Source organism: Ammodytes marinus (genome assembly GCF_949987685.1).
Source record: "Ammodytes marinus genome assembly, chromosome: 18".
In the NCBI taxonomy this organism is placed as follows: domain Eukaryota; kingdom Metazoa; phylum Chordata; class Actinopteri; order Uranoscopiformes; family Ammodytidae; genus Ammodytes; species Ammodytes marinus.
In genome coordinates, this window is record NC_137222.1 from 11,535,775 (window position 1) to 11,562,445 (window position 26,671).

At 40.7% G+C, this 26,671-nt stretch overlaps 1 protein-coding gene across 2 annotated transcripts; it reads left to right on the forward strand.

Moving 5' to 3' along the window:
- Positions 1-979: 979 nt before the first annotated feature.
- LOC307265211 (nipped-B-like protein B) lies at positions 980-26,021 on the forward strand. Of its 2 annotated transcripts, none has more exons than XM_080046835.1 (47): positions 980-1,837; positions 3,171-3,319; positions 4,057-4,222; positions 4,662-4,762; positions 8,224-8,332; positions 8,416-8,561; positions 9,028-9,158; positions 9,245-9,335; positions 9,466-9,987; positions 10,100-11,521; positions 11,727-11,819; positions 11,913-12,068; positions 13,466-13,537; positions 13,634-13,720; positions 13,807-13,907; positions 14,034-14,120; positions 14,244-14,475; positions 14,807-14,958; positions 15,047-15,127; positions 15,254-15,354; positions 15,460-15,589; positions 15,693-15,775; positions 16,024-16,156; positions 16,774-16,917; positions 17,015-17,101; positions 17,395-17,612; positions 17,713-17,815; positions 17,895-17,993; positions 18,219-18,365; positions 18,914-19,048; positions 19,151-19,249; positions 19,352-19,405; positions 19,524-19,632; positions 19,751-19,887; positions 20,498-20,638; positions 20,786-20,879; positions 21,124-21,278; positions 21,367-21,457; positions 21,591-21,764; positions 21,915-22,105; positions 22,283-22,390; positions 22,657-22,851; positions 22,952-23,098; positions 23,730-24,097; positions 24,195-24,369; positions 24,490-24,678; positions 25,056-26,021. In XM_080046835.1, exons 2-47 carry the CDS (start codon positions 3,256-3,258, stop codon positions 25,413-25,415), a joined length of 7,980 nt encoding a protein of 2,659 aa, XP_079902961.1. In that variant the 5' UTR covers positions 980-1,837; positions 3,171-3,255; the 3' UTR covers positions 25,416-26,021. The 2 variants fall into 2 exon arrangements, with proteins under 2 accessions (XP_079902961.1, XP_079902960.1); XM_080046834.1 differs by having other exon boundaries at positions 9,463-9,987; positions 25,056-26,020.
- The last annotated feature ends 650 nt before the right edge of the window (positions 26,022-26,671 follow it).

A 26,671-nucleotide genomic window follows, 5' to 3' on the forward strand; every position in this document is an offset into this window, starting at 1 on the left:
GTGATATTGAGGTCTAATAACATTGACTTGACTTGACATGTCTGTTTTAATTCAGGGTATTCATGGGCATTTTCTGTTTTTCACCTGCACTCTATAAAGCTTATTAGAAAATCCGGAAATCTGCCAAAGAGTAGGCTAAGTGTCACTAGTAAAAATAAAAATACATCGCATATTACAGTATGTTGTTATGATTAATTTAAATCTCCAAAAAGTCAACCTTTTCAGAGGAATAGAGGCTCAGGCTGGTCTCTATTCACCTCATTCAATCTCCAAAGTTTCAAGTTGCCAGCCTGCGAAGTTTAAAGTAAACTGGCTGCAGAGAGAGTCATGAAGGCATCCTTATCAGCATCTGAAAAGTAAAGTATTTTCTTGAGGTAATTCTGCCCTTTGTGTTTAAAAATCCCCCCAATTGATCTTTATTTATGTTTTCATCATTCCAGTGGTTGCCTATATGTCCTCAGAATGGAAATGGAAAGGTCTAAAATATGAAGGGTATCCTAACAAGCAGGCACCCAGACAATAGCCTCAGATTAAAAAAAAAAAAAAAAAAAAGTAAACAGTGAAGAGACAGGGGAAAGTTTGCTTCTACAAAAACAACAAAACATTTATCCACAAGAGGGAGACCAAACCCTGTGTGTAAAATCTCATCAGTCTTGATATGTCTCAAGTCATATTTGCCTATTCGATAGAGTGAATGTTTTCAATAGCCTAATCCAATAGTCTGCGTGTCTCTACATTCCTTAGGCTAATAGTTTGGAGTAGGCGTGTAAAAAAAAAGATGCAGATGAGGTCATGCTGGGTACGTTTTAGGCTATGTGGGAAGCAGTCAGCTGATTGGCTGATTGTTGAACATGTTTGTTGTGATCGTGACAAGCCTGCATACCTACCTACCTACCTACGCCACTTCCCTGGCTGAACTGACAAATGGGCCTACGGATTTGTTAAAAGAAAAAGTGAATGAAATCTAGTCCGAGAAATTGTCTATAGGCTACCATAACTTCTTTGTTGGATTGAGAAGTGACTAAATTCCCTCTGTTTGTGCAGAACAATGTGGGTAAGATGCGACGACTTAGTTCTGTTAAAGCTTTAGAGCTCCAGATGTAGGCTAAACAACACACAGCAATAGGCTATGCTGCTAAACCCGAAGAATACTCTTTTAATTATCACTGGATTTAATTATTTCCACGTGTTATTCTTATATTTGAAATGTCTGTTGCTGGCAAACCACAATAAAAATAACATTCAAGGATCACCAGAGCGAGACGTTTTCGCGCCGCGGACACTTGGCGACATGAATAGGGACTCATGTCTGTCACACACTCGTGTTATAAACATTAGTTAGCTCGGCTCCCCACCGGTTGAGGGAGTTATTGCTTATTCCGGTTCTTCCGGTCGGCATTTTGAAAGAGAGATAGACAGGGACAGGGTTAGGGGGTAGAGTAGATACCGTGGATTCCCCCTGTATCTCTGATTTTTTTTTACCAAACCGGTAGCAGCAAAAACAAAACCTTCAGCTTTTGTTAAATTAGAAAAAAACGTCGTCTGATGAGGCCGATTTGAAGAGGGGATGCTCTTTTCCCCCTCGCATCAAATATGTTCGCCGTAAGGAATAAGAAAATCCCCCAGTCCTCCCGACGGGAATCACTGCCGCTGTTGTGTTAGCTATCAGTCGGCGGAGCTGTTTGAACAGTGGGACCGAGAGGGAGCTAGAGACTCTTTTTCCCCCAGCTCCAGCTGCCATCCTACTCCTGCTCTTCTTGCTCCTGCTCCTCCCCCTCCCCATTCCTCCTCCCTCCTCCTCCACCAGAACCACTTCTCTTTCTCATCACATCCAGAGGTAAATAAGCCAGATTCAACCATAACAATCTTTTTTCCCCTCAGACAAATTGTACGCCCCTCCCGAGTGTTTCCCGCGGTGTCAGACGCAAGTGGGTCAGCCGTTGTGAGCCGTTAACGGGATCAGCCCAGGGGGATCATTCTGATTTGTGATGGGGTCTTTTGCTTTGTACCCCTGCCTCCCTGGCGTCGGGTCGGGGTTACGCTTCCTTAGGCAAGTCCGAGGTCCACTTTTGTGAGTCAGAGATGCGTCGACGAAGGCCATAGCAAGTGTGAGGTGAAAATCTAAAACCCACACGTCTGATAAGAAAAGAGCGATACAGAGTAGGCGACCCGCGGCTAAACTGGGGCTTGATGCACTCCTGGTGATGCTAGCTTAGGCAACTTACAGATACCTTGCCAGCTAGCTTACGCTAGCTACATCTCCAGTTGTTGCTAGCCGGCTAACCCCGAGTTGATTTCAGACACTCTCGCGTACGTTGTTAATGCTGCTAGTCATGTTAGCAAGTGTCTTGTAACCGTAACGCCAATATATTAATAAGAGAGTAATAATACAGTCGTGTGTGTCGCTAAGAAGAGCTAATGTCGCTGTTATTTGTTTGGACAGTCCCGGAAACCTCAACTGACACAGTAACAAAAGAAATACTTTGAGATATAAGAAACGTTATAGGGGGTTTCTGAATTGCTTTCGGGTTTTGTTTTGTTACTCAGGTTTCAGCTGCGAACAATAATATATAGAAACGAAACAAAAAAACAACTCAGACAAGCTCACGTTTGAGGTGAGGAATGCTTATTGACAGAATATTTCTAACTTTTTTTTTCATTTACGTTGATTCAGTCGTTGATAGATATGTGCCCGTGAGTCTACTTATTGCATCCTCGCGAGAGCTAAAATGATTGTTGATTGTATGTTTCTGTAGCAATGGCACGTTCTTCTGGTAGCAGGTTGAAACACCATGTTAATTTACAGAGTGGGGAGAAAAATTACCAGGAAAAGAGATGGTTTTGGACACAAGAAGTTATTATAAATCAATAACGTCTAAAGACGTGCCCAGGCTGGCTACAAGGCCTATATTAACTGTGTATGTCAGAGGAGCATACATGCTGGCAGTGTAATATTGCACACTTTAAAGCTGACACATTTTTTAATCCCCATCCCAGAAGAGGAAGCACACTGTGGCTATTACAAAAAACACTTTGCTATCTCCTTATACTCACTATTCTATTAGGAATAGTGCTGCAGGTAATGGCATCCAACCTTGTTGACAGTGAACATTTCTGTGAGAGTGTCTGTTGCCACATTTTTTTGTTTTGTTTTGTTTTTGTCTCTGCAGCATTATGGAGATGTGAGGAATAGGAAAAGATTGGTGATATTGAGCAGCCTGTGCATTGACACGACCTCTTGACCTCATCTTCAGCATGAATGGTGATATGCCTCATGTTCCCATCACTACTCTTGCTGGAATTGCTAGCCTGACAGACTGTAAGTTCAACATCATCTCTCTAATGCTGTCCACACAGCCTACTAACACCCATTGCCAAGATGTTGCAAGGCTAAGGAATACTTGATTGCCAAACAGGCCTTACATTTACTGCCTGTGTAGTTACACCAGAAGCTAAATACTGGAAAAATTACGGTGCTTCTCATTATTGGGGATTCCAGGGCATACAGAAGTGAAGTGGGTAATACTTCTGAATTTGGGGAGCTGTAGGATCAGATACAGACCACAAACCAGCATTAATAAGATTAAAGATAAATGAATAACTGTTAAAACAGTGGAACAGAATACATCTCACAAATATATGTAAGAATGTACCTTTCTTCACTGTGATCTTACCATAATTAAACGTAAGGCCTTTTGTTTAAGTGAGAGGAAGCATGTTGTATACATCATTACATTATATTGTTTTTGCTTTAATGTATAAGTTAGGCATGTATTCTGAGGCTTTCAGAATGTTTATCCTTATAAGAAGTGTTATACACATCAAACCAATTACTTTATTGTGCCAGAAAATATAAACATAACATATCAAGTTTGAGTACTAACATACTAACTGAACAAATCATTGATATTTGGCACCACAGTAAGTTGCATGTTTTTAAATGTTTAATTCCAACATACACACATTTTTGCTTATACTAAGCTTTTTCCCAAACAGCCATCCTGCTTCCTTTTCATATTTCACCCGACCTACATTTTCTTTCTTTCGTCCTTTTAGTGTTGAACCAGCTGCCCTTGCCTTCTCCTCTCCCTGCCACCACTGCTAAGAGTCTGCTCTACAATGGAAGGATCTCCGAAGAGGTCAGTAGCGTGCTGGTGTGTCGGGACGAGAATCTGGTGACTCAGCTGGCACAGAGCCTTAACCAGGTGTCCACCGAACACATGTGAGTACCACTCACCCATCTTCCACATCACACTGAGCTTTTAGAAGAGAGTTTAAGTTTAAGGGAGGTAAAAAATGTCCATAGATAGCTATCTCAAAAGGTTTGTAAAGGTATGCTAACTCTAAATTTGTTTGTGATGTAAGGAAGAAAATCATTGTTTTTAAGTCGTCAGCAGTGTTAATGGAAAGCTTTATCAAGTGTTGTTTGACTATTACTTTTACGAAGAAGTGAAGTCAGGCGTTGCTGCTTCAATTTCCCTGATCACACTTCACTCATTGCTTTACATACTGTATAAGAAATTATTCTCCACTTTTTCCAGCTTCACCAAAAATGTTAATTGAGACGGGAAGGAATTAGAATGCATTAGTCAAAACTGCATTTATGCCATCTATTATCTATTATTATATGACTGTGGACTATACATTTGTTCACTTTCCAGAGAGCTGAAGGACAACTTGGGTAATGATGAACCCGAGGGTGACATGCCAGTTCTTCTACAAACCTTGCTGTCCAGAAACCCCAAAATCTTTGGGGACAAAGGTATGCCAACCTAGTTCAAGGTTTGGGCTGGTAAGGAGGAGATGTTTAGCCATCACTGTTGACTCTGCAGTTGACCTCAGTGCTTACTCTCTCTCTTACTGGCTATACTGTTGGCTTCCACTGTAACTTATTATTCACATGAGTGAATTTTTAAATTGTAATTTTTAAAAAGCTGTGAGCACCAAAATGGAATTCCATTCACCTCCATCGTGTTTGGGTAGCGGAACAAATATCCATGGCATATTAGGGTTAAGTGAGATAGTATGTGTATTTTTTAGTTATTTCGATGAAAAATCATTTATTATGTGTGTTCACTGGACACACACACACACACACACACACACACACACACACACACACACACACACACACACACACGTGAAATATACTTATTTTGTATCTCTTAAAATCTCCATGGGTGGGAATAAAGCTTTGTTTACAGCTCCAGTTAATATGATAAACACAACTTGATAGTTAACTTTTGATTAGGATTTTAAAATTATACTTTCTTAGAATAATTTGGAATGTGAATTTTGATGCGTCTCAGTTTCGGAAGCGATGTCCTAGAAAAATCAAACTCTGTTCGAAAAAATAAAAGACACAGTTTCGCAAAGCGAAACTACGGCGTTGATGTGGAAGCTTGTATTGACTCCGTATACGTTCGGTAATTATTAATAACGCGCAAATTAATCGCACAAATAAAACACGCCCGGTGTGCAAAGGCCTTAAGACGAACAAACAAATGAAATGTATTGCTTTTATCATTTGTGCTGTTTTAGGTAGCTGTAGGAACAAAGTGCTTCCTTAGTGCTGGTGTGGTTGGTGGTATATCATCCACCCCATTTACAGTTTATAGTAGGTGAATCATGGAGACAGGGCAGGGTTTCCCCTAGAAAAGTTGTTAGGCTTTTTCAGCAACAGTTTTGCAGGATTTGGTGAAATCCTGCGTTTGCGATCATGGTTAAATGGTATTATGATTGTACTTGCTTGGTTTTCAAAGAATTTTTTTTAAAATCTAGACTTATTTCTCAATTTTAACACACAATATTTAATATTCCGCAGCTAGGGTAGGGGTTTGATCCAAACAATAACCAAAAGCGGAGTTTGATGATGTCATGGATCATAGGAACAGCTTAGATAAGAGAAAAGGGCAAGGCATTATTATATAAAATGTTTTCTCCCCTTGAAAATAAATGCATTCCTCTTAAGGCCAGGACACACCGACCCGATAATCGGCCATCGGACATGGTCGGAGAGTCTGGAGGGGGCGGGGACACGAATCTGTTTGGTGTGTTCGGTGACGTCGGCCGTCGTAGATGTCGTCAGGCTTCTTTTCAGCCGATTGAACATGTTCAATCGGCGTCGGGCAGTCTTTCAGTCGGAGCAATTTGATTGGTGGAGGGCTAGCGAATCAGTGAAGCCCAGAAGTGAGGCGGGTAGCACAAACACCTGACAGTATCGCATCGCTAACCATTGTTTTAATGTGTTTGATTGGCTGTGTTCGGAAAGCCATACTAGCGTCCTACATACTCACCATCTATACTACATACTGTCTACTCAAAGATCGATTGTGTATGCGAGGTGCGTCGAAACGTTTTCAGTTGAAGTATACTCAAGCAATAAAGAATTTCTTCTTCTTATAAGATTCAGGCCGTTTAGACGCTGTTTAGCGTATAACCGCCCTCCACAGGTTAGATATTGAACTAGATTTTTACAGTCCTGTGTTCATCATCTGTGTTTTAGACCTCTTGTTTTATAATCTAAGTAGGCCTATCTTTAAGAACACACAATCACGTTTCGTGGCGACTCAGTAATGAAACTGACAGTAGATATAATCGTTTCACTAATAAATGAAAACAGACGGTCAAAACAGCCTCCAAATCATAGATAGTATATAAAATGAGCTACAATTCTAAATACAATAAACAGTAACATGGCACACTTATTTTTAGGTAAACTCTAATTGATTATTTATTCATTTTTTCACACGTTTATGTTTTGAGGCGGAGGATCCCTCCGACGCTCTCTGTCATTCAGTTCTGATCTGATTTTATATACTATCTATGGTTCTGTCTATCTATGGTTCTATCTATCTCCACTATCAGACTGGCATCACTCATTTCACTTAGTAACTCTAATGTTGTTAGGTATATCTTCATCTCTTATCTATGAATGACTGCACGTAGGCCTACAGTTCTCAGATCGCGGACCCCAAACAATGTCCTTGCCTAGCAACTTGCTCGAAAATATTTCATTTTCCTGTGCGGGTAGAATTGACCCAGTGCATTGTGGGGCGGTTAAGTAGGAAAAGTATCCAATCGATCCATACCCAAAATCTTCCCAGAAGTTAGTACTCATCCGGGAATTTCTCACATACCCAAACTCGCATACCCAACCATCACATACTCAAATTGAAGTCAAAATGAGTATGAGTAGGACCTTAGTATGGCTTTCCGAACACAGCCTTTGTTTCGTTCAGTGAGTACTCACATGCATCAACCCTTCTTGACTGCTCGACACCATGCTCGACACTCTCTGCTAAAAATGGTGCTCTTTATGGTCCATAGATAAAAATACGTATTTGTATCTATGTTTATGGTCTAGAGAGCTGTCCCATCATTTCCGGCTTCCGTATTTTTTTGGGCCACAATACAGATTAGCACCGCCTGCTGTTATGGAGACATTACGTCCCGCGCAAGCGCAGAGCGTACGGAAAGTCAGTAGTGGGCTCGGTGTGTTCCTGGCCCTTTTTTGGCCGCGACGGGCAGACTGGAGCTGCTTGAATCGGCAGACTCCATTTTCGGAAGACGGTCGGTAGTCGGACCGGTGTGTCCTGGCCTTTACAGAGCATCAGCTTGTGACTGATGCGCTGCGAGGCATTTAAGCGCTACCTACCTTTTCCTGTCTGTTTCAAAATAAAAGTAAACTTGCGTTACGCCACTTAAATGCTTTTAATGTGAAGCTGTAGGAAATGTTCAGTTTGCATTATCAGTATCCTACTAGCTCTCTGAACATATGCATTGCATGTCCGTGGGCGTCCGGGGAAAAATAAGTAATCAATGCGTGGCATGGCGGGGGGTCAATTTAGGCATGGCGGGACACCATGGCTGTAATGCACTGGGGGAAACCCTACAGAGAAATAGAAACATCACATAATGTATAATGCAATCCAGTACGCTTAATATGGCCTCATGGCCAATGACCATATGACACATTTGATTGAGCTGGAGGCTATTGATACATTGAGCTGGAGACTGTTGATACACTGGTGATGTTATTCTATTTCACTTTCAAAATATTTTGTTTAACCTGAGCTACATTATTTCAAGAAGTGTAGATGTTATCTAATACGAATATACAACTTAGTTTCCATTACCTAGGTACAGAGGAGAGTTTTGGTACTGCAGAATTAGCTCCTTGTTTGTTTGATCTAAATTGTTGATTCTCCCCTTAACTCCTAGGTGTATTGCAGCAGCCACTGATGCAACAGTATAAGGTGTCTCAGAATCAGGTGCATGGAAGTCCAGGATCAAACTATCAGCAAACCACTGTCCCTCAAAGCCCCTCTGGGTAAGGCACCGCCAGCATATTGTCATATGATGAAGAAGCAGAAGAATCTTTGCTTCTACAAAGACTATATCTTTCTCCTCCAGGTGCTTTAACTCCCCACAGTCTGGATCAAGCACTCGGTTCGTACCCCAGCAGGAAAGCCCTATACCTAGTCCCTATACCCCTCTGAGTCCAGACTACATGCAGTACAATCCACCCAGCTATTCCCAACACCAACAGAGTCAACAAGGTGAGTACAAATTTAAGTCGGGGAAAAATGTGTTATTGGCTGCCTGCCAAACCTCTGCCAGGAACTGCAAATAGTAAACATTTGGTATTGAGGAATGACACAGGAGAGTTTTTGAATCTTCATTTGTTGTAGATTTCTTCCCTTACCGAGCATCATATAAACTCTTAAGTACCTTCAAATTCCCCCTACTAATTTTTTGAGGAAAACAAATATTATCTTTTAAAATGACACAACCTGCATGTTGGTTTCAGATAAACTTAGCAGGCTGTGAGCAATTTGCTTAAGTAATGCGTTAACACCACTAACTTTTATACACACTGAGGTGGCTGGGACTAAATTAATAAGCTGACACTCATAATGTACCATGGTAAAACTGCAGTTGTCTGTAAAGGTGGAAAATCATTCAGGTAGAGGTGAAGCATCGCAAATAATGTACCTGGATGTTTTCTTTTGCTCCCTGTTTTAGTTGCCAGCGGCGTGAGAAATATCCATGACAACAAGGGTACTGGACAGCTATCAAGTAATTCATCTAATCATAATGCAAGACCAGGCTCAGATGGAGACTACATGAACATGGCTCACAGACTGGGAAATGAGGTAATACAGATAACTGAGATATTCTGAAGTGGACCTCAGCAGACACCGACTGTTAAAGTGATAACAAATGTCCTCTGTTCCAACAGCTGAATGACCCCTCCATGAGGGCTGCCTCCTTTCCAGCTAAATCACCACAGTCTGTGTGTTCCCCTGCTGGGAGTCAAGAGCCTGCAAAAAGTACGCTTCCTTAGCAACAAGTCAATTCTTCTTCTTTTTGTGGCTCATAAAATAATGCACCTTTTGGACAATTCATTATTTGCCAAGAGATAACCTCTGATGATCACTTTTCTCGCATATGTTTTAGCAGGGTCCAGGCCTCCCCTTATCATGCAGTCACCTCCTCCACATGACGGGCCACCAGGTGCTGCTCCGGACCTGCTCTTCAGCAAAAAGAAGCAGAATGAAAGGGATAGAGAGGAAAACGAGCAGATGGACAAAAATGCCTTGTATGGCATTGTTAGTTCTCCATCAAAAGACTCTGCCAGGCTGACTCTAAAACTTACCAGAGTGAAGAGTTCAGACACCGATCAGTCTGGAGATTTCATACCCAGGGCACATCCTGACTCAGACCACGAAACTGATTTGATGAATAATAATAATAATAATCAGTTATCAAAGATTTCCCAGGACGTGTCTCACAAGTTAGGCCCAGAGGGTCAGGCAAACTGTCTGCAGCAGGTTCCTGTTCGGCCAAATACCAAGGAGACCGGAGTCATCAGTGGGGTTGTGTTTGATGATTCTGAGATAGACACACTTGTAGAGATTGAGAGAATAGAACGTGAGACGGCCAGTGAGAGGGAACGGTGGTCCAAGGAAGTCCAGGATAAAGGTATTCTGTGTATTCTGCCTTTTCCCAGTGCCTTCTTGCGTTTTCTACAGGACCTACAATAAGTTTGTGTGTGTGTATAAGGTTAAGATCTAAGAATTTCTCTTTATTGCAGATAAGCCACTGAAGAAACGGAAGCAAGACTCGTATCCTCAGGAATCCGTAGCTGATTCTGGTGACGGACCTACTGTACAAGTGGGCAACACTGACAGGAAGTTGACACCCAAGAAGACGAACGCTGCGAGTAACGGTGCCAGTCGGCCTGCTTTAATGGTCAGTATTGATCTGCAGCAAGCTGGCAGAGTGATAAGGCAGCCTGTCGTGGTCCTGGAGGCTCAGCAGTTGTGTGAGGAACGCTTACAGCACATAGTCAAGTCAAAGACTGATGGAAAAGTAGATAAAGTTGTTGAAAACAGACCTGGGATCATCAAACAGCACGCCGACAAGCCTAGGAAGTCAGGCTCAGATGGGCAACCTGAAACCCCGAAAAAGAAGAAGGAAGGTGGTCGGGAATCCAAACATAGACACGACGGCAAAACCGACAGCAGCAGCAGCAAGGGACACTCGGAGGACAGACGTCCGGAAACGCCACGGCTGAAACACGACAAAAAGTCAGACGCGCACCACAAAGAGGAAAAGAACCACAACAGTCACCGAACCCATGTCAGCCAACCTAAGACTCCGAAAACCACAAGCAAGGCAGAGCGTAACTCCAGACATGGAGAAGACAAGGACAAGGATAGAGATAGAGACAGAGACAAAGAAAGAAACAGAGAAAAAGAAAGGGACAAGGACAAAGAAATAGACAATGACAAAGAACGACACAAAGACAAGGAACAAGAAAAAGAAATAAGCCAAGAGAAAGAAAGAGACAAGGACAAGGACAAGGAGAAAGAAAGAGAGAAAGAAAAGGAAAGAGACAAAGACAAGGGGAAAGAAAGACGCAGGGACAAAGATAGAGATAGAGAAAGGGAAAAGAAAACCAAGACATTGCCAACTGAAAACTGCAATAGACACTCTCCTGAGCGCGCCACCAAACCTGATGGCCCTAGAGTGAAGCAAGATGGAAGCAGAAAGTCCACTGACCTCAATGGTCGACAAAGGACAGACAGCTCCAGCCTTCAAAAAGCCCAAAATAAGGAAGAGAGGAACAGTGGGGATGGCAAAGCGAGCGGCCAAGCTGGGAACAAACAGCAGTCACACGAGACAAAACCTAGCGAGTTCCCCTCATACCTGCTGGGTGGCAAGTCAGGAAGCTTCAAGAACTTTGTGATTCCAAAGTTGAAAAAGGACGGAAGAGAAAAAGAGCCAACTTCCCAACCCGAACTTCCGAACAAAGTGAAAGGGGTCTTTAGCGAACCCCTCGTCAGGCTGGAGAGAGTGTCATTGGTAGACAATTTAAAAAATTTAAACAAAGGCTTGAAACCTGTAGTTGTGCTGAAGAAACTCAGTATTGATGAGGTAAAACATATCATCAAGGCAAGCAGGAATGCACACAGTCCCAGATCCAGACCTTCCTTTGACAAATCAGGCAGAGGTACAATTTACTTTGTTAATTAAATATGTATGCAAATCTGTGACGTTGATCAGTGTTTTGGATTATTTATATACTTACTTTTTTTATTACCACTGTCATTCATCTAGCAAAGAGCTGTAGATTAATGAGCTACTGATGATCTTTTCTGTCTGTAGAAATGTAGATTATTCTGTGCTGAAAACTAATTCCCCTCTTGTGCTTACAGAGATGTCAAACAAGCGAAAGCACAGTACGGTCAGCAAGAAATCCAAGTATGCTGAGTTGGACTCAAGTGAAGACGATGACGATGACAATGAGTGTCAGTATGAAACCTGAACAATTCACATTCAAATAATTGGTGCTTGAAGTTCTCGAACGTTTTGATTTACCCTTGTTTCTGTTATTGTTGCAGCTTCAAGAAAAAGGTACAAGAAAGCTCACGACAAGTCATGGAAGCATGAAGAGAAAAGAGGTCTTCATAAAGCCCAACGGGGGTCCGGTAGCCGTCACCGTGAATTGAGCCCTGATGATTCAGACGATGTCTCTGGACCACCAAGCCTGAGTGATGGTGAGACTCTTTTTGCAGTGGACATAAGCAAAAGAATTAGGGATGGGCATTTTAAGAAATTCAATTGATCGATCATTGGGAAAATTAACGAGCAATTATCAAGTAATTGTTATCTTTTTTTAAATATTAAAAAATGCCAACAGAACATCCAAAATACAGCGTTTTTACCATAGACTGTATACAAGAGGTTTTTACTCAATCACATCTTTATTCCAATATCTTCTAGGCAAACAACAATCTATTAAGACAAGGCAACTTTTTAAAATAAAATAATAATAAAATGCGGCGCTGGTTAAAGCCCGAGGCTATGAGCCAACAAGGAGCCAATGCTACGATACCTTAAAAGTTTAAACACATATGCGCCTCCTAAGATGCTGCCAAAGACTGCATAAGGACACGGCATGTTTCTCTGAGTGATAAAGGACCTAACGTTACTTCATCTAATCATCATCTAAAATGTGCAAATTAGTTCCCTGATGAAGGCGAAGTAGGAAAGCATAGACGCTAAAGTTAGCCGCTAATGCTAGCGGCGCTAACGTCACACAGGGTCGGATGTAGGCTTCAATGTACAAGTGGTACATAATTCGTCCGACGCCAAACTTCTCCTTAACTTCTTCCTATTTATGTTTTGACATTACGGCAGCTCGCTCTGCCTGAGCCTGTTCTGTTGTCTCCTACTACTAGTTAAGTATCTCCCCCTGCTGGTAGGATGTTTGCTGCCCATACAGTCTTTGGTGCTGCCATATAGTGAAACTCATTGCTGTGCTGCCGGACTCACACTGCGCAACACAACGGCTATATGATCGATAACAATTTCACGTGATCGACAATATTCTTAACGAGCAATAATCGATTAATCATGCCCATCCCTAAAAAGAATACAGTCATTATGTTGTACACTGTTTTTATTTTATCATTTGTCTCTCACTGTGATTTTAAATGATTTAAACTCAATTTTAACCTTAGATATGGACAAATTAAATGTGAACTTTGTCAGACAATAAAAATGTTGATAGTTGACCAATCAGGGTAATTGTACTGTTACACTCAAGCCTTTCTATAAAATGTCCAGTGCTTGAGGGTTAGTTGCTGCTGTCAAAGATTTGATTAATGTTAAGGGTGCTACGAGGAACTTTTAAATATTTATTAAACTAATTTTTCCTCTGATGATCATAAATGACATGAAACAGCAAACAAGACAATGATTGCAAAGAATCCTATTTCATATAGTTTTTCTTAATGCCTTTGTCATGGGTCCCTCACCCTGGAACTATAGCTGGCATAGTAAAAACACTACCGCCTTTGTCCAAAGGGGGTGCAAGAATGAACAAAAACTGAAAGTTCCTCAGAGCACCTTTTTAAAGTAAATTGTTGTTTTGTTTTTGATTTTTGCTCAGTTGCCAGAAAATTGAAGAAAAAGGAGAAACAGAAAAACAGGAAGGCGCACAATTCCAGGCTTACAGCAGAGGGTAATGTTTTACAACTTTGACTTGTGTTATTATATTAGCGAACTTTACCACATTAACACATTTTATCAATCAATATGTTTACTTTTTTTTTAACAGAAGGTATGGACTCATCCACATTTAAGAGATTCACTGCCAGTATGGACAACATCATTGAGAGCCTTGAGGACGTGGACCTCACTGAAGGTACACTATAAGCGCTGCACAGTTTTCCATTTTTTCCATTGTTAAGTTTTGAAATGCCAACATAATAACTCTGTGCTTGCAAACAGATGATGACGAGATACCTCAAGAGCTCTTGCTTGGAAAGCAGCAGTTGAGTGAGCTCGGCAGTGATTCGGCTAAGATTAAAGCTATGGGCATCTTCAACAAGGTATGAGGAGTATGTTAGTGCACTGTCACATTGTAACACTCAGGTTCACAGTTGATGCCATTGTAAAGACCTTCAATTCACAGCCGCATGGATTTGAAAGTAACCAATGAAATATTTGATCCACAGCTTTCGACTAGCAAACTGGTCAAATTTTTGAATATCCTTGAGAAGAATATTCAGGACAGCGTCAAACTTTCCACATTGATGAATCATGTAAGTTGTCAGCCGGATATTATTTAATTTTGCTTTCAAAGTGATAATGTTGTTAAGTGAGTTTTATCCTTTGAGTGAGTTCTATGTATTTATCTATTTTTCTAATTGTTTTCTGACATGAAGGGTAATGACTCCATGGATGAGGAGCGTCTGTGGCGTGACCTGATCATGGAGAGGGTGACTAAGTCTGCAGATGCCTGTCTGACTGCACTTAACATCATGACATCCCCACACATGCCCAAGGCCGTGTATATAGAGGACGTGATTGAGAGGACGTTACAGTACACCAAGTACCATCTGCAAAACTCTTTGTACCCTCAGTATGACCCGGTCTACAGAGTAGATCCTTATGGAGGTCAGAACAGTTTTTTTTTCTTGTTTTATTCCAAAATTTTCTACATGTATTGAGTTTAGTAACGAGTCAAAACAGCAGAAGTTGCAATACATTCAGGGATTCACTAAAAAGATGCCATGACTTAACCTAATACATACTGAAGAAATAGTTTATCAGCTTAAGTTAACTTTTAAAAAGGTTGGCTATAAAATATTGCTTGTCCTATTGTTACGAAATCCTGTCGTTAAATCCAGAAATGTATGATCAGTGTGCACATTCAGAACCGTGTTGTTAAGGAAATTATTTAAAGGACTTACCAATCTTATTTTCCCCTTTATCGTCCACACCTAAGGTGGCATGAATACTTCAAAGTCCAAGAGAGCAAAGACCTCAACCCATAAGCAGAAGGTGGTGATCATGCTCTACAATAAAGTGTGTGATATTGTCAGCAACATCTCAGAGCTCCTGGAGATCCAGCTGCTAACTGACACCACTATTCTCCAGGTGAGACTTCATTTTTCACATTCATGACCCCATTTAACCGTGGATCTCTGAACTCTTACATTCTGATTTCTTTTGTGCTCACCTTTAGGTGTCCACCATGGGCATTACACCATTTTTTGTGGAGAATGTCAGTGAACTGCAGTTATGTGCCATCACGCTGGTGACAGCAGTAAGTAACTCATTTCAATTCTAATATAATTTTAGCATTTAATTGAGCTTTTCCTTCAGTTTTTGCTCCTGCTCAATGTCTGCTGTTATATTTTGATTTCGTTTTTTGCATTTGACTCTTTCTTAGGTGTTCTCTCGGTACGAGAAGCACAGGCAGCTCATTCTTGAAGAGATCTTCACCTCCCTGGCTAGACTGCCTACTGGTAAACGGAGCCTCAGGAACTTTAGGTAACCACAAATGAAGTGGATGTTTGTTTGATAAAAAGACATGATGTGAGAAACTGAAGTGCTCAGTCAAAGGAAGGATGCTCATCATGTCTCTCACTCCACCAGGCTAAACAGCTGTGATTCGGTTGGAGAACCTTTGTATATCCAGATGGTCACAGCATTGGTGTTTCAGCTCATCCAGTGTGTGGTACACCTTCCCTCGGAGCGGGACCCAGATGATGAACATAAAAAGAAGGTAACTTTGAAAGGACTTAACTGACATCTAAACCATATTTATCAGGAAAGAAGAATAAGTTTTGATTCAGAAATTGTGATACATATCGGGTATTTTTTTGCAGGTCGATGAAGATGTTGTTATCACAAACTCTTATGAAACAGCCATGAGGACTGCTCAGAACTTCCTATCCGTGTTTCTCAAGAAGTAAGTCATTGCTCCCAACACGAAACAACATGTGTATTCTTCACCCACTCCTGTTTAACCTCAACTCATAATCTATAGTTCTGTTCTAAGCCGCGTTTCTTTCCACCACAAGAACCAGGGTCTTAATCATATTTCCTGGAACTATGATTTCCCCAGAAAAATACCCTGCTCGGGGAGTAGTACTTTCACAAAGGTTCAGGAACCTACTTTTTAATCTGTAATAAAATGCTGTATTCTCTATATTCAAGGTGTGGCAGTAAGCAGGGAGAGGAGGACTACAGGCCTCTGTTTGAGAACTTTGTTCATGACCTGCTGTCTACAGTCAACAAGCCTGAGTGGCCTGCAGCCGAACTGCTGCTCAGTTTACTTGGCCGGCTGTTGGTGAGTAGTAACATCATTCCCTTCAAAGGTGTCGGAAATCATCTCTCTGGTAAAAATCATCTGTTTCCATTTTATTTTTGTATAGGGACAATGTAGTTTTATATAGTTCCATTACAAAGAATGTAACTGATGTCCTGCACAGAGAGTTTATAGCTTTCGCTAATCAACAACCCTTTTGTGTCCCTATTTGGGCAACTTAATCAACATACAAAGCCTTCATTGATCAACATATTAAAACCATAGTACAATACAGAATACAATAGAATACAGCAACCCACATACTGTACTATATCATCACATTACAAAACACAATAACCTGTAAGCAACGAAAGTAAGCTAAACATTTGATTTCAACAGGTAATTTGTTCTAGACTTGACAGCCCTACAATGTGGTATTTTACAATTACCATTTGAAAATTAATTTAGAAAACAGTTGACAAAAATCAGTAAATCAGGTTGTTTTTATTGTCTAGTAGTGATGCCAACGAACAGGCTTTTTATCCATTATTTTCAGAGCCTGATTTTATAAAGATGAGATATGTATAGTTGTTTAGCCCATACTGTCATGAGTTGAAGTTTGTTTTTGGTGTGACCTTCCTACTACTTATGTGCTCCAGGTGCACCAGTTCAGTAACAAGCAGACGGAAATGGCGCTCAGGGTGGCATCGCTGGACTACCTCGGCACTGTCGCTTCTCGCCTGCGTAAAGATGCTGTTACTAGCAAGATGGACCAAAAGGCCATTGACCGCATCCTCAGAGAGGTAGACTACATAATCACAGAATTATTATAACGTGTGTAAATAATCAGTGACTTTGAACTGCTTAAAAGAAGCTCTTGGATTATTGATCTCTTTACAGACTCCAGGCAGTGATGAGGTCCAGCAACTCCAGAAAGCCTTGCTAGACTACCTAAATGAGAACATTGAGACGGATCCATCTCTATTGGTCAGTGTTTGCTTTAATGCATTTGTGCAGAAATTGTGGTCAGGTTAATTATTCCCCATGGTCTGGATGGTCAGTGTTTGCATGCAGTAATATGCTCCCCTTGTACTAATATTACTCAAAGCTTTTAAGTGATTTGACTCACGGATATTGGATATTGCGGGTTTTTGGGTACAGCATAAAAGAGTCGTGGGTTAAACAGGGTTCCTTAGTGTCAGTGTGGTATTATATGCTGTAATATGCCTTAAAATAGTACAGCATTTCTCATCAAATATCTTTGCATTTGTTTCATATAGTTTGCCAGGAAGTTTTATATTGCCCAGTGGTTCAGGGACACTACGACTGAGGCAGAGAAAGCCATGAAGTCTCAAAATGATAGCGATGAGGACGTGAAGGGTCGACATCATTCCGACGAAGCTGACGCGACTGGGGAAATTATGCAGAAGGCCGAGACGCGAAAGAAATTTCTCCGCAAGGTCATGAAGGCATCGCCATCGCACTTCGCTTCTCTGAGGTAAGTTGTACTTCACTCTGGATCACTGCACTAATTTGCTACGCCGCTTGACTGGTTCACCTATCCTGGAATTAAATGGTCTCCTGGATTCTTGTTTCAGGTTAAACTCTGACACAGTAGACTATGAGGACTCCTGTCTGATTGTTAGATATCTGGCCTCTATGAGGCCGTTCTCACAGAGCTTTGATATTTATTTATCACAGGTAAGAGAATTCATTAATAATAAATGTTAGTGAGGCATTATTTTGTGTTGGCTGTCACTCACCTTTTTCTGTTGTTTAGATTCTGAGAGTTCTGGGGGAGAGTGCCATTGCAGTCAGAACTAAAGCCATGAAGTGTCTGTCTGAAGTAGTAGCTGTGGATCCAAGTATTCTGGCACGGGTAAATATTGGCTGCTACATAGCTCTTAAATCACTGGATTGATAGCAGTAACGCTAAATGGTTTTTGTCCGAAGATAAATTCGAAGAGTAGATTCTGTTTATAGTTTTAAGGTAGCAATGTGACAAAAGCAGACAATTATGCCAGTTTACGGCACTCAAACTGGCAGCCATAAGATTAAGTTATGTTTTTCTCTGCTTAACTAATCTCCCAAATGTGTTTTCCAGTTGGATATGCAGCGTGGGGTTCATTGTCGCCTCATGGACAACTCCACCAGTGTGCGAGAGGCAGCTGTGGAGCTCCTCGGCCGTTTTGTGCTAAGTCGACCGCAGCTCATTGAGCAGTACTATGATATGCTCATTGAAAGAATTTTGGTAATTTCTTTAACTTTCCTCATCACCTTCTTTATAATAGCTTTTCTGTATTATAAGTGTAGTATAAGTGTAACTTTGTTCCCGGTGGTAAAGTTTAACTCTATTTAGTCCCAGCAAGTCTTAGCACTCTTAGGGGTTTGAGGAAAAGGATCACGCAATGTCCTTCATAAAACAGGCTCATGTGGAACTCCACCCTTAATTTAAGCAAACACAGACCAAAAAGTTCATTTAAGGTTCAAAAGTTCAGCTGAGGATAAATTATCATTATTATTATTTTTTGCACACTGCCACCTAGAGATCAAATGAAGAACTGCAACCATTTGGCAGTTGCAAATGTATTGCAAAATTGCTCATGACAGTGCAGCAATCTCAAAGTAAAAAAAATATATATAAAGAAATCAAAATATGTAAACTTTTTTTTTTATCACCTTCCCTTATTCTTACTTACTTTTTTCTATCATGCATGTATTTTTTTGATAACAAAAAAAAAATGCGCTTAATAGTAAGTCTTTATAAAGTTGTCCTTGTTCCCACTTTGTCTTTATCAGGACACTGGCATAAGTGTAAGGAAGAGGGTCATTAAGATATTGAGGGATATCTGCCTGGAGCAGCCTGACTTCCACAGAATCACAGAGATGTGCGTCAAGATGATCCGAAGGGTCAACGACGAAGAGGGGATCAAGGTTTGTGTTAGCTGCATAGTAAATGTTGCTCACAGGGCAGTTTTTAGTTTTCATTATACAGTTTATATTGACTGTTAATATTAAACATCTTCTCTCCTGCAGAAACTGGTGAATGAGACATTCCAGAAACTGTGGTTCACCCCCACACCCGGTCACGACAAAGATGCCATGACCCGGAAAATCCTGAACATCACAGATGTGGTGCGTGCTATTTAGGCTTGTGACAAAAATAACTCGGCTGAAATACATTTTGAAATTGTACATTTTGATCTGGCTCATGTCATTGTTTTGATTTCATCCTAGGTATTGGCATGTAAAGACACAGGCTATGACTGGTTTGAGCAGCTCCTCCAAAATGTGAGTTGTTTACCTTGTGTGGCTGATATCTCAACAGCAGCTTTTGTATCTTTACGATAGCTGCTGTGTGCACATTTTCTCTGGCATCTTATCTATTTTCTCTATGGCAAATGTTTAGCTACTGAAGTCAGAAGAGCAAGCCTCGTACAAACCTGCCAAGAAGGCCTGTGTTCAGCTGGTGGACAATCTAGTGGAACACATACTGAAATATGAGGAGTCTCTCGCAGGTAATACAAACATATACTGTATATTAGTGTAATGTTTGCTTACCAAATTCTTGTAGCATTGCTATTGTGTTAAACATAGCAGTGCTGTGACTGTATGTATTCTGTGTCTATGTTCCAGATTGTGAGGACAAAGGGGTCAACTCAGGTCGTCTGGTCTCATGCATCACTACTCTGTATCTGTTTAGCAAGATCAGAGCACAGTTAATGGTCAAACATGCCATGACTATGCAGCCCTACTTGACCACTAAGTGCAATGTAAGTACAATGCCATTTTGTGCAGTATAAATCTATTATTGTATACCTGTTGCTTGAAAGTATGATACATCACCTGTTGAGAATGGTCTGTACAGGACAGAAATAAAAAACACCAATTTGAAGTTGTGTTATAGAACCACCTAGTGGCAGACACATGTAAACACAGTTGTTCAACACTGCCCATACCAATACCCATACTTGTGGTATTTGCGAGGAGTCAAGTTGAAATGGTTTCTGTCTAATAAAATCTAAAGGATGGGAAATTTGTCTAAATGGAATATCTATGTCAATAGTGTCAGATGATGAGTACTATTATTCTTGTGAGTTCCGTCACAAGAAACGTACATTTGCGTGATAACCACCTGTTGAAGTTCTCTCATAACTTTATAGTATTATATTCACTCTGAATCAACATGTCATAAACTTATTGGCAGTCCAAAAGACATTACTGCAGAAATCTTGACCTGTTTGGTGCAGTGGTGGTGAATTGTAAAAAAACACTTCTCTCTGAAATGAATACCGCTTCAAGTGTGCAACAAGTGTGTGAGTGTACTGTGTCATATGTTGGTATATTTTGATAAAAAGTGTTGTTCCCGTGTTGACATTTCAGACTCAGAACGACTTCATGGTGATATGTAATGTAGCAAAGATCCTGGAGCTGGCCGTCCCTCTCATGGAGCATCCGAGTGAGACGTTCCTCACCACCATAGAAGAAGACCTGATGAAGCTCATCATCAAATACGGCATGACGGTCAGTGTCATTTACAGCTTGTATCTCTCACAGATGAAAACAAAAACACACAAAACAACTGAACATGGCTGTGAAAAAAACCTACTGCTCTGAGCGTAAACATTTTTAGATTTGAGCATGCTGTCATTTGATGTGTCTGCTCCTCAGGTTGTGCAACACTGTGTCAGCTGTCTCGGTGCTGTTGTGAACAGGGTCACACACAACTACAAGTTTGTTTGGGGCTGTTTCAATCGTTACTACGGTAAGGCTAATGGGCTGTATCAGACATAATTTCTCATACCCAAAATTGTTACATACCTAGAAATAACAATGTCTGGAAAAAAAATTCAAACTGAAAAAAAAATTAAATAACATGAACATTGTTGTTACGTTATTAACCCTTAAATTAAAAGGTTATATATTAAGCTTGGAGCACACACCGAATAGGGCTTTATCTAAAGTATCAGTATTGTTGGTTTTCTCTTAAAATGTGCATTATTTTATAGGAGCTCTAGCAAAACTGAAGACACAGCACCAAGAGGACCCCAATAGCTCCTCTCTAGCTACTAACAAACCAACTCTCCTGCGCTCACTGTTTACTGTGGGCGCTCTCTGTCGACACTTTGATTTTGACCAAGAGGACTACAAGGGTGCAAGCAAGGTAAACACCAGAAATCTGCTTAAGTTATCTGCAAAACTACTGTAGAACGTTTTCTGATGGCTTGGCCACCGCCTCCTGTTTCTCTTAGATTGTCATCAAGGACAAAGTGTTGGAGCTTCTGTTGTACTTCACCACTCATGAAGATGAGGAGGTCCAGATCAAGGCCATCATAGGTCTAGGTAAGTTGCAACTCATTTCAGACTATCCTACCATGCTATCCCTGTATAGTATGTAATCTACTGGTTGCTACTTCTGCTCTTTTTATTTGCCTGTATTTGACGCCCGTATCCATATGATTTCCATTGTCTCAAGGCTTCCAGTTCATCATGCACCCAGAGCTCATGTTTGTGCAGGACGTGAAGGTTCTGTATAACAATACCCTGTCAGAGGAAAGCAGTCAGATCAATCGTAAGATCCAGGTGCTAAAAAACCTGCAGACATACCTGTCAGAGGAGGACTCGCGAATGCAGGTGGCTGATCAGCAATGTAAGTTTAAAGAATTGATCTTGTATTCTGTTACTCAGAAATCCTAAGATTACCACTGTATGTTAAGTAGTCTTGATCTACATTGAGCTTGTCAATATGTTGAACAAGACTGATCAAGCTGATGTTTATTTGTTTGTTTGTTATATTCAGGGAATAAAAAATCCGATGAGGAGGATCTGAAAGAAATGGGGGACATCTCTTCAGGCATGAGCAGCTCCATTATGCAGATTTACCTGAAGCAAGTGCTGGAGGCCTTCTTCCACTCACAGTCCACTGTTCGGCACTTTGCCCTGAGTGTCATTACACTGACTCTCAGCCAGGGCCTCATCCACCCTGTACAGGTACGTTCATAGTTTCACTACACCAAAATTCAATTTAAAAAATATATATACGTATATACAGTATTCCTTACAAGCAAGATCTTTTTGTATTGTTTTTAATTTCATAGTGACAACATCTGTCTTGCGGGAATGCATTATGAGCTGTTAACAGATGGGGAACAATTCTTTTCTTTTCAGTGTGTGCCCTACTTGGTCGCAATGGGAACAGACCCTGAGCCAACCATGAAGAACAAGGCCGATCAACAGCTGGTTGAGATTGACAAGAAATATTCCGGCTTCATCCATGTGAGTGGTTTGTTAAGATAAATGCAATTATAAATATGGCCATGTAGATTAAAATGTCCACTTTGTTATTATTTCTTACAAAATAAACAAAAAAGCATTTATTAAAAGTTGAACTACAGTACATAATTAGATGTCTAATTATGTACTGTAGTTCAACTTTTATTAAGTATAGGGAAAATAAAGGCTTCACAAAAATCAAACACTAAACATTATCATTTTATCTTTTCACTTGCTGAATTGTCCTGTTTATCTGTCTGAATTCACAGATGAAGGCTGTAGCAGGTTTGAAGATGTCTTATCAGGTGCAACTGGCCATAATTGGATCCAAAGGCGCGGTGGTCCGAGGTCACGATGACACAGACTCTGCTCTCTGCTCTCATCTCTACTCTATGGTCCGGGCCAACCGGCAACACAGACGGGCTTTCCTCCTTTCTCTGCTCAACTTGTTTGACGACAGCTCCGTATGTTCACCCGGGCATCTCCAACAACTGCCCCACTTATCCAATAACTAGCTTCACTTTATTTAAATAGTGATTGTTTTTACACTTTGTCCCCCTGCAGAAAACAGAGGTGAACATGCTGCTGTTCATAGCAGACAACTTTGCCTGCTTCCCCTACCAGAGCCAGGAGGAGCCTCTCTTCATCATGCACCACATAGACATTACTCTGTCTGTGTCTGGGAGTAACCTGCTCCAGTCTTTCAAGGAGGTGAGAAGCTTTGTTTTTTAAACATGGGTTGAAAATCCAAGCTTGTGTTATATATATACATAATGGGTTGTCAAACGATAATAATAAAAAAATCTAGACGATTAGCAGGATTTTCATAGTTAATTGCGATCAATCACATTTTCTATCTCAAGTTTAATATTCTATTATTTTGCATTTCACAACACTTTAAGTCCATATTAACAATGTAAAGCAATTCTTATCAGTTTATCTTGATTGGGAATCAAATGATTGCAAAGAAGAGTTACTTTATGAACTTGACTTTAAGAGTGCAATGAGCCTGAGGTAAAACAATGTTTACTTCAAAAATAAAGCTTGACTTACTTAAAAAAATTAAATAAAAATGCTACAACAGTGTCGTTTTGAGGTAGGTGACAGCTTCTGGCACCTGAGCCTTTTCGGAGTTTTTAAAAAGTACCACGAGACATCCAGAAGCGTTTTATTGTTGTCTTTGGTCTCCATGACCACGACGGTAGGAAGCAGTAAGGTATGGGGGCTTCAAATGCCAAGCGAAAAGTTTTCTTGCATTATGCTCCGACTCTAATCCAAACTAATCTCTGTTAACGCTTTACCGCCAACTACTCTGTATTTGTTTTGTTTTTTCTCTGTGCAGTCTTTACGGAAAGAACCTCTGCAGAAGGAAAAGAAGATGAAGACAAAGAAGAAGAAAAAGAAGAAAAAGAAGAAGTCTCATAGGAGGAAACACAGCTCTGATGATGAGGATGGTGATGAGGAAGAGGAGCAGAGCAGCAGCCAATCCAGCAGCAGCAGCAGCAGCAGTGAGGATGAAGAGGAGGTAGTGGACAGGCGGAAGAAACCCAGCGGTTCGGATATCGACTCTGACATGGACGAGGACGCAGTGTTGGACCGTCTCCCTGAAAACCCCAACCCTCTGCTGGACTTTGCCAGTGCCTCACAGGGCATTCTGCTGCTGCTGGTGCTTAAACAGCATCTGAAGAATCTTTATGGCTTCTCAGACAGGTAGGCCACATTCAGCCAGAAAAATCCTTAACTCTTTGCCTATGTAGTGCAACATCAGTCACAATCTCGTATGACCTGTTCTGTTTTTGATTTACAGCAAAATCCAGAAATACTCACCGTCGGAGGCCGCCAAAATATACGACAAGGCCGTGAACAGGAAATCTAAGGTGCACTTCAACCCACGTCAGACACTGGATTACCTGAAGAGGGGTCTAACCAACATGGATCTCAGCCACGACACCAAGAGGAATATTGTGAAACAGTATTTGGATGTAAGAATTTTTGTTTGTCATTTTAGAGATAAAGCAGATAAATACTGCTCAATTGGCTAACAAAAGAATCATATAGAAACAATTTTACTGAAGTTCTGACTGCTGTTATCTCTCTCTTAGTTCAAGGTACTGATGATGCACTTGGATCGCGAAGAAGAGGACGCGGAGGGCGAAGCGAGTGCCAATGCCAGAAACAAAGCCATTACCTCACTGCTGAAGGGCCCCAAACCCTTGAACCACAACCACAATAATCACACCGCTCCACTGGAGTCAGATGATGAGACGAGTGAAGAGGAGGATGCCCCTGCGGTAAAAAAATTCAAACTCCTTAGAGGAAACGTAATTCCTAGGATTCTGGATTTACCTTCCTATTATCAAAACTGTTTCTGCATTGAAACGTGTTGCACTGGTCATAAGTGAAGTCATGTGGATGCCACATTTAAGGTACACAATAGAAGTCACTTGAACATGATATGACCATCTAAAGCCTCTCAACTCCAAGGGTATACAAAAATATTTTTTGCGAAGATATTACCCACTACCCACTTTTAAGGATTAGCCTCATTGATGCAGAAAGCAGATACACTACTGGCATTTATATTGCTGGAAAAATATTCCAACACATTTTTGTGTGATGCTTCCTGTGTAAAAAAATAAAGGAAAAACTCTGCTTCTTCTATCCACAGCGGAAACCAAAAAAAGGCGGGGATTCAGCAGAGGATTCAGGTCACATGAACGAGAAAGTGAAGGCCATGGACGTGGTCGCCATCTGCCGTCCCAAATACAAAGACAGACCACAGATCGCCAGGGTCATCCAGAAGACCAAAAGTGGCTACAGTATACACTGGATGACGGGATCGTACTCTGGGCCCTGGGCTGTGGCCAAGAAACGGGACGGTCGCAAAAAGGTGCCTTGGGTTGACACTATCAAGGAGTCAGACATTATTTACAAGAAAATATCTTTGACGAGTGGACACAAGCTGACGAACAAAGTTGCACAGACATTACGGGTGCTATATGCTGCCAAGGATGGGAATAAGAGTTAATCAACTGTAAACTGTCAGAAACCCCTCACAGCCCAAATCTATGCGGATCCAATATGTTAGAGAGAGGAGGAGAACGAAAGTCTCTTTAGATTTAAGCACCTGATGGAGGAAAACACTGGTCTGTTTTAAATGCAGGCATGTTTAAGTTAAAAAAACAAGAGAAAAGAAGGAAATGTTTGGGAAAACATTGTGTGGGAGTTCCTTCGCTGTTGTGCAGCAACTTCGTTGTTTGATTTTTACTCCCACTGTATCATAGTTTAACTAAACACATGTTTATATCTGAACATAATTCTGTAAAAAATAATCTGAATGTTGGAAATTAGTGTATTGATGATGTTCTTAATAAAGTGTTTTTGGAGTTTTAACTAGCACCAGATGGATTTATTCACTTGACCTGAACTCCAACAACTTTTAACTTTCTTTTGTTCTTGTTTTAAACATTTTGTTGTTTACCCACACTGTGTAATGGAGTATCTTTGATATAATTTATTTATGTTAAAAGCAGTGCAGTATCTGTGCCTATATGCAGGGGAAGTTATATTGTTTTTAATATAGATTTTGATGTTATAGAACACAGAGCAAGAAAAAAGTGATCCCCTGCTCTTCTGGTGGAACGAATACTGCAATAAATATTTCTTACGTCTTTGCTACTCGTTTGTGCTTTATTTCCCCACCTCAGAACATGTATTGTATTATATTCAAAGCCATCAGGCTCACTTTACTGCCTGTTATGGCACTCCCTCACTTTAGTGACAACCGGTGTAAGGCAAATGTTTTCAGGTTTCTTTCCTTGTGATTGGACTGCAAACAGGTCCATATGTACATCTTGAGTAAATGTTATTAGATAGTCTAAACAAACTAATTAAGTCTTTTCTCACTGCAGCATTGCGAACACACATGTTCTGTATTTTGAAAATGTTTGATCTAAATACACAGGTGCAAGCATACTTCATGTACCAACCACTCCTGTATAGAATCAAGTTGATCAGGAATAATTTAAACAAGATACCTCTTTTGTGCTTGAGTGACCCTGTGTCTTTTCTGTATCTCGTCTTCATGAAGGCTAACATCTGGCTATTTATTTTTAAACTTGAGAAGTTACAGCTGGTGGTGAACTGATTTGTTCTTATACCATATGCTAGATAGACACTGTTAATATGTTTGTATCTTTGTAAGAATTACACTGCAATTCCATGTGTATCAAAGCTTTTCTATTCATTACATTTGATATATTTTCTGTCTGTATCTGCATTTAT

Coding starts and splice junctions, on each gene's coding strand:
- LOC307265211 (XM_080046834.1), top strand. CDS start 3,256: ATGAATGGTGATATGCCTCATGTTCCCATCACTACTCTTGCTGGAATT. Junction 15,355..15,459: donor CGGAGCCTCAGGAACTTTAG/GTAACCACAAAT, acceptor TCACTCCACCAG/GCTAAACAGCTGTGATTCGG. Junction 20,880..21,123: donor CTGTTTCAATCGTTACTACG/GTAAGGCTAATG, acceptor ATTATTTTATAG/GAGCTCTAGCAAAACTGAAG.